Source organism: Ambystoma mexicanum, chromosome 12, assembly GCF_040938575.1.
Source record: "Ambystoma mexicanum isolate Mex_15411 chromosome 12, UKY_AmexF1_1, whole genome shotgun sequence".
Classification (NCBI taxonomy): domain Eukaryota; kingdom Metazoa; phylum Chordata; class Amphibia; order Caudata; family Ambystomatidae; genus Ambystoma; species Ambystoma mexicanum.
Window position 1 is genome coordinate 595,256,110 of NC_090936.1, and position 14,287 is coordinate 595,270,396.

Below are 14,287 nucleotides of genomic sequence, written 5' to 3' on the forward strand. Positions count from 1 at the left end.
CTCTGCACATGACATCAACACAATCAAAATAATCAATACATTGTCATTTCATTTAGACAGATGTGAACATGAGCATGGTTTTTCAAATTTCCAAATTAAACTTTTTTTCAAATAAAGTTCAATAGAAATCTTCTTGTATGGTCTTATCTTCAACAGAGTGTACCGAGGTGTTTCAACATTATGTGCCATTTCTTTATGCCTGGTCTTCCACAGGGGTAACATTACTTATTCTGTCACCCAGACAGGCACTAGGTAAACCCTAACAAAGATGTAGATCTACAATAAGAAAAGAATAAAACAGGACCACTAAATTAGTGGAGGGAGGGGCCACCAGGGGGCGCAGGTAAGATGGACACCTGAGTCGAAAGCTCTGGTCCCTGCCAAACACACAAACAAGAGCTGGAGGCGTCCAACGAGCCCCAGGACCACCATCAGAGGGGACCCTAGGCAGAATAGAAGCAGCAGCACACCCCGACTGAAGAGGGCCGTCCCAATCCCTGAGGGAGCGGAGAGAGACGCTCCGGAGGTGGGAGCCCGCCAAAACTAAGAGGCAGAGTGAAGGCCCTGGAGTGGTGCAGCAACTGGCAGCCGTAGAGAAGAACCCAACTGCTTGGAGGTGCAGTGAGGGAGGGGAGGAGACAGTACCAAGCGGTAAAGCCACCAGCAACCTCCAAACGCAGCGAGAGCTGGGAAGTGGCACCCAACCCCACAGGCAAGCGCCCAGTCGAGCCCCGCACATACATGGGGCCTGCGAGCCGAGAGGTACTGGGAAGTAAGGGAGGATGTGACGTGCAACACAGGACACAGGACACCAGCGACCCCCTGGCCCAGCGGGAGCTGCGAAGGGGTGATCTAAGCTCCGGACCGAGAGGTGAAGAAAGCCCAAGACAGCTGAGGTCCTGGGATACACCCCGTTAGGGAGACAGATCAAGGCCCGGAGGAAGAGGAAGGCGACGCCACTGAAGCAAGCGCGATGACACAGCAGAGCGCTGGGATAGAAGGTGGAGCGAGGGAGCGGCGTGAGAGCAGCAGCCCACTGCAGAGACAGTGAGTACTCCACGCCGTGAAAAGGAAGGGGAAAAGGGCCGTGGCAAGCAGAGTGCCCCGGCAGTCCCACAGGAGGGGAGGAGTGAACAACCCCACAGCAGGCCACCCATGGAGCAATAAGGCACAGGGAGTGGGAGCGGAGGAGAAGCCGCCCTTCCACCCAAGCACCTGGGGGCACGAAAGCCCAAAGTGGAAGAAGACCCCAAAAGTGCCCAGAAGGAGTGAAAGGGGGGTGAATCGACACAAACCAAGCGCTAACCCCTAGCGGGGTAGAAGGAACATTGGGGATCCCAGCTAAGTGCCGGTCCCCAGCCGCAGAGCAAATGAGGTGGCTCCCCGGGACACTGATCAACGACCACAGAATACAGCAGAGAGGCGACAGAGCGCAGGAGTAACAACACAAGGAGGGAGAGGTGAAGCAGGCGCGAGGCACGACTGGGACAGCACCCACCCCCAGAACATCTGATGTGACGGAGCACAGCAGGGAAGGCACGAGAAGCGTGCAGGGGCCAGCCACAGGCCTACTAGAACCAACACATAGCAGAGGAATACACAGGCCTGGCAGCAGCCCACAGCAGTTCAGTGAGAACATGTGCGCCCCTGGAGACATGCAAGACCCTGGCAGGGTAACCAGAGAATGGTGGAGATGCCCTAGGGGACAGCTACAGGTGACAAGAACCAGGGGGAGTGAGACCCCCTTACCCCACCCATAGAGGCACAAGCGACGTCAACCACGACAGTGGAAGAGTTGGTGACAGGGTGCGATCCCTGCAGGTCAAGGGCCGGAGAAGACACCGAGAGGAAGGCATAGGTCCCATAGAGGAAGGTGAAGGTCCCACCAAGCCCTGCCGCAACTCAGTATGAAGAGGGAGTGACAAGGGACACAGAGAGAGGGAAAAAGGAAAAGGGAGAACACTGTGGAGGGAAGCCGGCAACCCCAGGCCCACACCGAGTGAATGAGCTGGAAGGAAGCTCTCTCGAAGGTCCACTACCTAGAGGAGGGGGCAATGGCGGCAGCAAAGGTTGAGGGGGGACCTGACCCATGTGCCACGGAAATTGGGGCCATAAAGAGTGACATCCAAATAATTCTGGAGGAAATTTGCGGAATGCGTACAGACATTGGGGATAAGGTTGCGGACGTGTCCGCAAAGGTGGTCACCCTGGAAGAACGATTGGAAGGAGTGGCAGCGAATCAGGCATCAGCAGGGGTGCTGGAATCTCAAATTGAGGTCTGCCTTTGTCACAATGAAAGGTGGATGACAGAGAATCGCAAGAGACGCAACAATCTCTGCTTTTTTTGACTAGTAGAAAAAGAGGGGGAATCAGTGGTCGGACTTGAAAGAAAAATACAAGAAATAATGGGTATAGTCCTGGGGGTCAAAGAAGGCGAACAAGTGGCAATATACCGGGTCCACAGGGCCAGTGGGGGTGCCAAGGGACCCCGGTTGGGCATCTCTAGTCTACATTACTATTGAGATATGGTGGACATCCTGGAGAAAGCAAGAAGAATGGGAGTTATCGAATATGAGGACTCTAAGGTGACCATCTTTCAAGATCTGTCAGCACATACCCTAGTGAGATGCAAAAAATGTGGTCCCTTGACAAGATGGCTCCAGGAACAAGGGATTCGATACAGAGGGGGATACCCCTTTGAACTCATATTTGAACTGGAGGGAGGGAGACACCACTTGGTTTATGAGGAAGACATCAAGAAGGTCACAGAGGACCAACCAGGGGAAGGAGGAGGAGTTGAGCCATCCAAAAGATGCAAACCAAGAGGTTCAAGGAAGGACTATGGCAGGCGTAAAACACAAGGGGCCAGAAAATATCAAAAACTCAACTTCCGCCGCCCCAGGGAAGGGATGACCTGAAGGAGGATGCCTCGCCCAGGGGCCGTCGAAGCAAACTAGGGAACCCAAGGAGGCCTGGCTACCGGGGCCCACTTAAGGGTCTTTAAAGTTGTAATTATTAAGGAAACCAGGGGGCTAACCGGGGGAGGGAGGACTATGCATACTGGCGAGAGTTGCTCTGTTATTGTTTTGAATTGTTTAATTGGTGAAGGGCTACTGTGATCCACAGACCTGGAACAGGGGGAAGAGAGGGAACTGTCAAATGGGGCGCAAAGCAGGAGGTAAAGAAGGGGTAGGAGAGGCCCTTAGAAAGAAATGAAGAAGGGGAGATGATTAACAGAAAAGTAGCTACACTAAACAAAGGCATTAAACTCACAGAATAAAAAGGTCACATCAAATATGCTCCGTAAAATCAATATAGCAGTGCTGTTCTTACAAGAGACACATTATAGGTTGGGGTAGGAACGTCCCCTTAAGGGGCTGGCGGTGGGACAGACTTTCTGGGCCTCCAAGTTAGAAAGAGGGTGTGGGCATAGTCTTGTCAAGATCCATGGAACTAAGGGTAGCCGAGGTAAAGCGGGGTTATGGTGGCAGGTTAGTGGCACTAAAGGGGTGGATAGAAGGGGGCCTAATCACCCTAGCATCTGTGTACGCACCCAACACGCATCAGCTGGCATTTCTGAGAAAGGAATCCTTGGAACTGGAGGAGTGGGGGGAGGGCATGCTAATGGTGGGAGGGGACTTCAACTTAATAGCAGATTCCGGCAGTGGATTGGTGGTCGGCAGGGGGGAACAAAACTAAAACAAAAGTAAAGGAACATGTAGCATTCACCCAACTGCTGGAGGACCACTTCTGGGTAGATGTATGGAGATCCAGGTTCCCCCAGGCGGGAGGATACACATCCCCCCCCCCCCCGACACTAGGATAGATCTCATATTGGTTCCAAATGAGCACGAAGACATGGTATCCTCACCGAGGGTTGAAACCATGACCTGGTCAGACCACGAGACGGTTACAACAGACTGGTCGTTGGAGGAGGGGAGGAAGGGGCGCTGGAGGTGTAACAATGGCCTTCTTAAGGTCCCAGTATTTAGGGACTTCCTCCAGATTGAAATCACCAAGTATTTCATAACCAACGACACAGGGGAGATAAGAACAAAGGCGCTATGGGAGGTTGCCAAGGCGATGGTGAGGGGCTTACTCGTAGCAGAAGGGGCACGAAAAAAGAGGGCAAGGGCACAGATGGAGTGGAAGATATGAGAACAGTTGAGAGATATGAGGGCGAGGCTTACGCAACCGGGAGAAGATAGTGGTGGCTTACTGGATGCAATGTGGGATAAGAGACAAGAGTTGCATTCGCTCCCGATAGGGGAAGTGGTTAAAAAGCGGAGATATGCCAAACAAAGTTTCTATGAAGGGGGTGATAAGGTGGGGACTATGTTAGCAAACCGCATCAGGGAAAGTATGGGAGACAGATGGGTACAACGGCTAAGGGATGAGAATGGGGCGACACTGCAGATCGGAGGACAGCATCCCAGACCGTTTCACAGACTTTTACAACACACTGTATTCCCAACAGGCCAGACCGCAGGGAAAGGAGACCAGGGCATACCTGGGTAAGCTCCCAATCCCCCACTTTACCATAGAGGGGAAATCCATGTTAGAAGCAGAAATAACACGGGAATAGGTGAAGAAGGCAATAAGCCAGTTGGAAATAGGAAAGGCTCCAGGGGAAGATGGCTACACTGCATGCTTTTAGAAGCCGTTCCAGGACTCCTTAGCAGGGCCCCTAGCAAAGGTCCTCAACTCCATCAGGGGGGCAGAAGGCATTAATAACAGTGATCCCCGAGCAGGGCAAGGACAAGACAGACTGCACCTCATATAGACCCATCTCACTGCTCAATGTGGATGCAAAGAGCTTTACGAAGATCCTGGCGTCCCGCCTGGAAGTCCATCTCCCCGGCCTCATAGACTCAGACCAGACAGGCTTTATCCAAAACAGGCAAGGATGCAATAACCTGAGAAAGACCTTACATATCTTATACAATCCAAAAACACAGAGGGAGGGGCCCTGATCCTCTTTCTTGACACCGAAAAGACCACTGACAGGGTGAACTGGTTGTTCATGGAAGGGGTGCTGGAGGAGATAAGAATGGGCGAAGGATGGATGGTATGGATTAGGGCCCTGTATCACACTTCAAGGTCTAAAGTAACAGTCAACAGGAATATCTGGGACCATAGGGCTCTGCAGAGTGACAAGACACGGGTGCCCTCTGTCTCCACTTCTATACGCACTGGTGATGGAGCCCTTGATAATAAGCCTGTGACAATCAAGAGACATAGCGGGAGTTCACATAGGTGGAAGAGAATATAAAGCAAGTCTCTTTGCAGATGATGCGCTACTCTACCTCTCTAGCTCTCGGGCATCAGTACCGGCTCTCCTAAAGGGGTTACAGGAATACGGGGAACTATCAGGGTTCAGGGTCAACCTCGCTAAATCGGTGGTGTTTTTGATGTTCGTATGTGAAATTGGTTGGTGTTATGGTTGATGGATTACAATTGCAAAAGTGTCAATGAAGATTTGATTTTCAAAAACATTTGTTGAGGGAATTCTATCCAAGTTGTATATAGAATGTTTCTTTTAAGGTAACTCTGAGAACACCTAAAAATAACAATGGGCATGCTGTTTGGCCAAGTTTGCCACAGAACGGCACACAGTTAGGTACACAATGGGGTAGAGTTTGTCAACCTTTGTTGACAAATCTACTCTTGACCAGCAACAATAACCCACTGGCTTCCCTTAATGCACACATTTACACACACAACTTGTGGATCCACACTTACCGTCCACAGCAGGCATGACAGTCTTTCTAAGAGCCAGCACCAGCCCTAAGGGAGAGCCGAATAGAAAGAGGCTGGACACCTTGAAGTCCAGTTTACTGGAGGCCTCGACAAGGTCCACAGACGCAGTGGCTGTTGTAGGAGATATGCTGGTGGGAGATGGTGTGGCAGGGGGCACAGGAGAACTGCTGGACCGCCGGGGTTCGGGCTCCAACTTGGGAAGGCTGACCTGGAGGCTGGAACGTTGCAGGATGTGGTGTGGTCATCCAAAGTGACAGAGGAGAGGCAGAGAGAGAGAGAGGGAGAGAGAGAGAGGGATAGAGAGAGGGAGAGAGCAAGCAAGAGAGAGAAGGCAAGAGAGAGAGAGAGAGAAAGCAAGAGAGAGAGAGAGAAAGCAAGAGAGAGAGAGAGAGAGAAAGCAAGAGAGAGAGAGATTAGAACAAAACTTGTCTGCTTTATCTTCTGACCCAGCATAGTGCCCTCAGGTGCCACCAAATACAATTTCTCAATAAGAAATTATCTACAATCCTTCACAAATGACCAAAGAAGAGATTTCGTTATATGCATTTTGCTGATAATCATCTAGACCCAAAGATCACAGAGTGGACACTACCTAACAAAAATATTCCCTAAAAACAGACACTAACTATACCTCACTCAACTCAAGGTCACAGGTGCACTCTCCCAAATCACAGCCCTAATACCAGAAAGAGATTTTGCAGGCAAGGCAGTTTCCAACAATAGCCAACAAGAATTGTGGATAGGAGAGAAAAACATCATTTTTCGCAGATCCATAATTTTTATACATACGTTTCATTTTTTTAATGTAACAATGTATTTTATTTTAACAACAGAAACGGAAGCAAGACTAAAAAGGAAGCACACAAAACAAACATCATTGATGGATACAGCAGCAGAATCAGTTGGCAAAAAATAAATGAATTATCGGGGGCATTGCGGAAGTCAGTCAGAGACATCGGGCATCTCTTAATGAACCGCTGCATTGTTCCCCCTGCCCTATCTATCCATCGACCCGCTCCTCTCACTTGCCCCAGACCTTCCGGAACTTCATTGGGCACCCTCTGGGATTACACACTTGTCTCTCCAAGGCCATACACATGTCCATCTCCGCCTCCCACTGGGCCATCTGAAGGCAGTCCTAGGCCACGCACAGTGAAGCGATCACTTACTTAATTAGTCCCAGGGCAACTGCGAAGACTGTCTTTTCATGTCTTGAGAGCGCGGTGTCGCCCCACATTCCAAATATTGCACATTTGGGGTCACCGCAAACCTCCACCCCCAGGGTATTTGACAATTTGCATGTACATTTCCCCCACATTTTCTGAGCCAGTGGACAATACCAGAGGGTATGATAAAATGTGCAACCGTGCCTCACACACCGTAAACAACAATCATCAGCCCACCGCATTCGTACAAACTAGTGCAGGAGTAATAGACCCAATGCAGATTCTTGTACTGTCTGAGGCGAAACGTAGGCCGACATGCCAATTGACCGGGGGAACATCATTGCCTCAATCTACACCTCGGGTTCGATAGGGACAGCATCCAACACACATCTGTCCCAGAGTCTGGATAAGTCATGCGTCCCATATGCGGCTATTGCTCGATATAGCATTGATGTTACCTTTGTCTTGAGTCACGCAGGAAGCATATTTGCCTCCAGGGGAGAACACTGTGGGATCTCAGCCAAAACCAGGAATTCGGCTCATGTGTTATTTATATGTATCTAAAGCATTCACAATCCCCAAGGGAGAACATCTGCCACAATTCACCAAAGGAAAGGAGTCAATTCCCATGCAACACATCACCAAAGTTCTGCACCACCTGGTTTTCCCAATGCATAATGTGACCCATCTTGAGGATTTCCAGGAGATGCCCATTACCCCACAGTGGCTGACTTAAAGTTGGTCTGCCCTTCCAGCCAATATGCGTCTGCGTTCACTTCCACATCTGGAGCGCATGCCATGTCTTCTTGTTTCCATACAAAACCTGCATTGGGGACCTTACCCGCATCCACCTCTGCGATAGGAGGCAACACGAGGTCACCATGCTGCCAGTCGTTCACAACTTCCAGCTGTGCCACCCAGTAGTATTGCTGCAGACTAGGTAAGCCAATCCCCGTACCATACCGACCTCTGAAGCATAGTTAATTAAGTGAGGAGAGCTCCTCTGTACAAACTGGCAGTCATGCTATATATTCCCACTTAGCTGTGACACATGTAGGGAAAGGCTTGGCATCATCAATGAAGACCGACACAAATGAGACACAGTTCAAGGGTGTTTATTGAATTTTAAAAGGTTGGTTAAACGCTTATCTAAACCTAAGGATGGGAGAAAGCTACAACCATCAAATAATAACGCAGTCCTAGTCGAGTCTGTCAAAATAAAAAGGCGTATGCTAATAAACCTATTGACAATATGGTGTGGGACAGTAGTGTATGCAAAAAAGTAAAAGTGTTCAAGAATCAATATGTCAGGACAGTTGAGCAGTTGGCCTCCCTTCCCCGTGCTTTTAGCACGGGACAATGCAGCACGCTCGCGCCTCGTGCACACTCTGCCTTCCTCGGCCCAAGGGCAGAGTTCAATGGTTCAGCTGGTCTCACACAACTCTGGTAAAGTCTTTAAAAAACAAAAAGGATTCTCAAAAGAAACATCTCTTGTCAAAACACAGGCTTTCTCCACCTTGAAACAAGTTCACTTTGCTTGTCTAACACAGACTTCCTTTGTCAGAATACAGGCTTCCTGCGCCTTGAAACAGAAGTTCACTCTACTTGTCAATACACACAGTATTACCTTCTTTCCCAGTGACTGCTGGTACTTGTAGTTCCTTTTGGCACTCATACAGTTCAATACCTCAGTATAAGGACTATGTGCCAAAGTCTCTTTGCCATTCAAATTCTCTTACTTAAGAGGGTCGGATGTAGCAAACAAAACACAAATGTTCCTTTCCTTTGTTCACGATTGGTCTCCTTCCTTCGGGCTCAGACCACAGGTCCCCCTTGTCGAGGCTCAGACCCCTTTTCTACAATGTTCACAATTCACACCTTGGTCTCCCTCATCCGGGCTTGGACCATGGATCTCCCTCTTACGGGCTCAGATCCCTTTTGACACCAGAATCGAAGCCTTTCGACTGTGCACAGGATTTTGCTTGACCCGTTGCAGGACCACTTCCATTTACAATTCTTTACAACTCTTTAACTTTCACTTCTTCCACTTCTCAGCTGGATACCTTACAGAGACCTTTGATTGGGCCCACACTCGGTGCCGGACCACTCTGTCTCACAGATTTTCACTTTTGGACTACAAGTCCCAGAATGCACATTGAAGGTTTTGTTCCAACTTCGCCAGTTACAGGCACTTTTGAAATTACAGAAAGTTCTTGACACAACAGGTTATCCCGCTTTAGCTTCCTTTGAGTCACAGGGTCTCCATCTTTTACCCTCAGTGATGAGGTGCTAACGGGTCCTCAATGGGGATTCACTTGAGGTCAGGGTCCCAGAACCTACCCTTCAACTATCTGGGTTCCTAGAACTCACCCAGGGAGCAAGTAAACACTACCAGAAAAGTGTCAGAGTTTTGGTTTCCTGGGGCACGTCTCCCCTGCCACACTGTAGCCCCCTTTGTACTCACAGGCTTCAGTGTCTTGCCCTCCCATCCCCCACCTTCTGGCTTCCCAAGGTTCTCCCAGCTGCTGACTTCTCCTTCTGGTCTTCACGGTTCATTCAGCATCCCCAGCTCGCTCAGAGTGTGCTTGGGTGTCTGACCTTTTATACTCTCTGAAGGGTTGATTGGAGTCCGGTGTGAGTAGTTGTCCCTCCCTGTCTGACTCTGCCTGACCTCATTATCGGGACAACATGGAGACTGCCCATAGGAATCCATTGCCCATTAATTCCTATGGGTAATCCTCAAGATTCCCCTCTGTCTCTTCTTCGTCCCTGTAGTTGGACTTCTAGAATGGAAATAGGGATTGTGGGAGTTGGAGGTTTTCCTGAGATCATGGAAAAACCATATAGGTTTTTGTCCGGATGAACGAGGTAAATGCATTGTGATAGGGGAATGGATTTTCTATTGGGTTTTAATTTCCCTGGTCATGTTCTCCTCCTTCTTACAGAAAGGTACTGGGGAATGATGGTATTCTGCTGACAGTATCCCATGACAACTGAGGCAATGTCGGGTAGGGGTTATCAGAATGGGAGGAATACCATGTCTCGCCTGAGGGCGTGTCTCCCATAGTCCCCAAGCACCTCCTGCCCAGGTGATCCTCCCTCGCTCGTTGGGAACTCCCAGGGTTGGGATCCCAGAGCATGGCCTCCTGCACAAAGGATACCCGGGAATAGCCTGGGAGAAACGCCTCAGGTTTCTCTCACACAGGACTAGGATTCTAGACTGTATAGTCGACGTGGAGCTGGCAACCCCTTTAATTAATTACATTTATTTTATTGTGCATTTGTTAGGCGCTTATACATCAAGTAAGTTGTGTATCAAAGCGCCACAGGGCAGCAGGGAGGGAACATGGGAATGAAAAACAAAACAATGAGAGAAACAGGCGGACCTACTAGGCCTTGTGAGCATTCAGAACATGCAAGTGCAGTACCACCTTTTCAAATACCCTGGGTCACAATGGACCATGAACCAGACTGGTTGGTCAAATACAATATTTAGTTATGTTAAAATTCAAAAGAAATCATACACTTTTTAACATGGGGCAGCAATCACCAATGGGGTGATAATTACAATGAGAATGTGAGCAATGCACAGGGTTTACCCTTCTGGTGGAACATATACACAGCACAGCGGAATAGGAGCACTTTTTGATTTAGGAAAGAAAACACCCAAGTTAGGGTTTCCCCCTGCAATGTTCCCTCAACCCACAAAAAAATGAGTGGATAAACAGAAGCAGCATGTAATCAGGAAGAAGAAACAGGAAACAAAATCCAAATCCGACCTTCCCTCCCCAAATAAGAGAGAAAAACCCCTTGCAATGTTATGAAATGCCATTCTGAGATGGACAAATAAATAATGAATGTTTGTTAAAAACCTTGAAGCAAATATAATTCCTCACTAAAGCAACAATGCAAAGACACTAATAATCACAAAGAATTGATTACCAAGAGCATACAGTTTGAAAATGAGTGGAAAGTTTAAAACAGATTGCAACAAAATGACACTTGTAAAAGTAGCATTTTTTCAATTCCCGCCTTTAATTACCCAAATGGTTTTTAATAAAAACGGGTGAAATACACTGATTTGGAGTGACTGTCAATAGGTTCTGGTCACTACACGGCAGCGTGCCTGGCAAACAGCTGGCAGTTACGGTCACCGGATGGAACTTCTGGTCACTGGATACTAAAGGTCAGCTGGATGACAGGATTGCAGCGGGCATGCAGTTAGTGAGCCACAAGCCAGGCTGGTTCAAGATGCAAAAAGGACCACAGCTCTCCCCTTTTTCATGGGAGATTAGTGGGTTTTCCAGAATTGAGGCCTTGCTGTCCCTAAGGTGTCAGTGAATTCTACCATGTCTTCAATGAAAGCCCATAAAATCATATTTAAACTATAACATTTTTGCATTTTTACAAAGTCTTGCTGCAGAGATAAAAGTATTTAAATTTGATTTATGAAATGGTCTCGAAGCAAATGGCAATCCTTTGTCACTGGACCATTTTTTTCCTCTTCAGTAGCCACCAACTGTCACTTCCTCCAGAGCAAGGTGGGGGGTTACAGCTTGATTGAAGGTTTATTGCCCCCTCCCCACTTATCACTTCTTTGTACTGGGAGTTTCATTGTCAGTGGGTTCAGCCCAGACTACATTCTTTCCAACCTAGTAATTATCAGTGGGGTGTTAGTCTCTGCTGATAGTTTATGGTGTGGCTCCCTTCCTAGGGGGAAGCTTTAACTCTGCCAACCGGAATAACCTGTTTTTGACAGCTTGCAAATCCAGCCAAGGCGGTTTAAAACCTTTATTTTCTGATATTTGGTCCTCAATTAAAACAAGCCTGTGGAATAACATAGCACATGTGTGTATTATCACCAGCAACAAAACCCCTTCACATTGCTAGATAAGGCAGGCTCTAATTCAACAGTTTACTTTTTAAACTGGCATTTTTCTCCTTTAGTTTTACAAAGCCCATTTTTTACACGTGGTGCACAGCTGGCATTTCCTTTTACATCCTTTTTTTTGCATCTTCATCAGATTCCCACTCTGTCCTACAGCCATGGTTATTTTCCTGAGTGCAGGGGTTTTTTCTGAAGCACAGATGCATTGAAACAGACATGGCTTAGATAGCTGGAGTCTCTTGAACTACCAAGCTTTGATACATTTGTAAAGAAATGAACACATTTTCACTTGCGGGCAAAGCGAAGCTCCTTGTTGATTTTTCTCAAAGTTGGTTTGACGGGGCCTGTCATTCAGAAATCATGCACAATGAGATATCCCGGCCATGGCAGGGCCTTATTGATCACAGTCGTTTAAGAAAGAACAGATTGAATTAGTGTCAAAGAAGCATTTTTTAAAGTTGAAAATGTGTCATGATCACTGCTTCCAAGGAGCCAGGACCAGCCCAACGTCCTTGGAAGCAGGCCTCTAACCCTAATCCTAAGCACCAGCCGGTCCCCACTGGGACCTTTTGGACCTTGTCCTGGCGCCGGTGGCACCAGGCTCATCAAAACCATTGGTCCCGGCACTGGAAGCGCCGGGCTCATAATAGGTGTGAAGATGCTTGGGTGGACTTACCTGCAGCAGACCATGCTGCTTACTTACCAGACACTTAGAAGCCATCTGAGAACAGGAACTACTTTCTTACCTGGGTGGGGCAGCTCCACTCCCTGGATACAGCACTGGAAATCTTCTGGAAACTGGAACTCTTTTCTTACCTAGGCGGAGCCGTGGAAGAAGACGCCTCATCACTCCAAGGCTATTTAAACCACACCCGATAGATGAAGCGTGCTTCGCGTTATTCTGCATCTGCAGCAGAACGCTCACCGAGTCTGCTCCGGCCTTTCTTCTTCTGATCCTGGACCTGCAAGAATCCTACTTACCATTTCAGTATCCAGACATCATCAGCACCTGCAAAGAACAGAAACAACAGGTTAGCAAGGCGAACTTTACACGCAGTGCTTACTTACCTGATCCATCGGCTGCGGCCGTTTCTTAACGCCGCATCTCCACCTGCAAGAACAAAAGCATTGCCATACTTACCGGCACGCTGTGAATTCCGGATTTCTTCGTTCTGCATCGTCGCCTGTGAAGACAAAGTATCGTTAACAACTTACTGGCATTCCGCGGACTCCGGCCCTGCAACCCAACATCTGAAAGGCAAAAGAAAAGACAGTAAGCAGGTATTTACTTAAGTCCATCACGCTCGTCGCAATAAAACGCCTGCGAATACTCCGGCTGTAACGCTCACCTGATTCCCGCAGAGGCGCCGGTCTTGACTGGGTGAATGCCATATCTTCAAAGGTGATGTGTAACACACGGTTGGCTCTTTGGGCTGGACCTCTGTGCACTGTATGTCTGACTCGAAGAGTAAGATGTCTGCAGATAGAAAATATGGGATTAATGAAATGGGTTTATTGGGTGCCTCTCTCCTCTTCCCTTTCTCTTCTCCTGTAGAACCCCAAAGGTTAACGCCCTCACCTTAGGTAACTGAACGCCGAGCTCTCCATCTGCCTCGGGGCAGGGTGCCGTAACCAGTTCCTTCACTGGATAAGGGTGCAGGCCTCTTGACCTCAGAGGACTGCTGTCCGTCGTTAACTGCAGGAACGGTAAGTTCTGGGCACTTCAAATGTCTTAAAAGTCTTTTGTAATGATATCTCTTGTTTTGCAGGGTTCCGGCGATGGCGGATGGCGGGCTGATGAGAGTTGAGGATCGAACCCGCGTGAGGAATAGAAGCGCCTGGAAGCACGTAAGTAAGCGCTTGTAGCCTGCTTCACGATGCGCACCAACTGTCCCTTTTATCTTGCAGGTACAAGTTCGGAGCTTTAGAGAAGCTGAAGGGTGCTGGAATACCCACTGGATTCGGCGTGGGAAGGAGTAATGGCACGTGAGTAATAAAGTTGCCCAATGTCTTTAAACGCACCTTCTTTTGTCTTTCAGATGCGGGATGCAGCGCCGAAGGCCTCCGGAGCGTGCGAAGAGCTGGTAAGCTTTTGTCTTTCAGATGCCGGAATGCAGTGCGAAGACCTCCGGAGCATGCGAAGAGTAGGTAAGCTTTTGTCTTTCAGATGCCGGAATGCAGCGCGAGGCGTTGGTGACAGCCGATGGACCAGGTAAGAGATGCGCTGCCACTGAAGACCGTAGTGCTAACCTGTTCTTTCTTTGTCTTTACAGGTGCTGCTGAAGACTGGATTCCAGGATGGTAAGCCTTTGTTCCCTTAGGCCCAGGATCAGAAGCAGAAGACACGATGAGCGTTCTGCTGCAGAGAATGCAGAATAACGCAAAGCAAGATTCATCCATCGGGTGTGGTTTAAATAGCCCCCTGTAGTGCTTAGGTGTCTCCTTCCACAGCCACGACTAGGTAAGAAAAGAG

The 14,287-nt window shown here is 48.6% G+C and overlaps 1 protein-coding gene across 2 annotated transcripts in view; it reads right to left on the reverse strand.

The window, feature by feature from the left end:
- PITPNM1 (phosphatidylinositol transfer protein membrane associated 1) overlaps positions 1-14,287 on the reverse strand; it is an 875,847-nt gene that overhangs the window by 219,042 nt on the left and 642,518 nt on the right. For both annotated transcript variants that reach the window (XM_069628971.1, XM_069628972.1), the window contains exon 14: positions 5,743-5,975. In XM_069628971.1, coding sequence (XP_069485072.1) covers positions 5,743-5,975 — 233 coding nt within the window. The remainder of the gene's footprint in view (positions 1-5,742; positions 5,976-14,287) is intronic.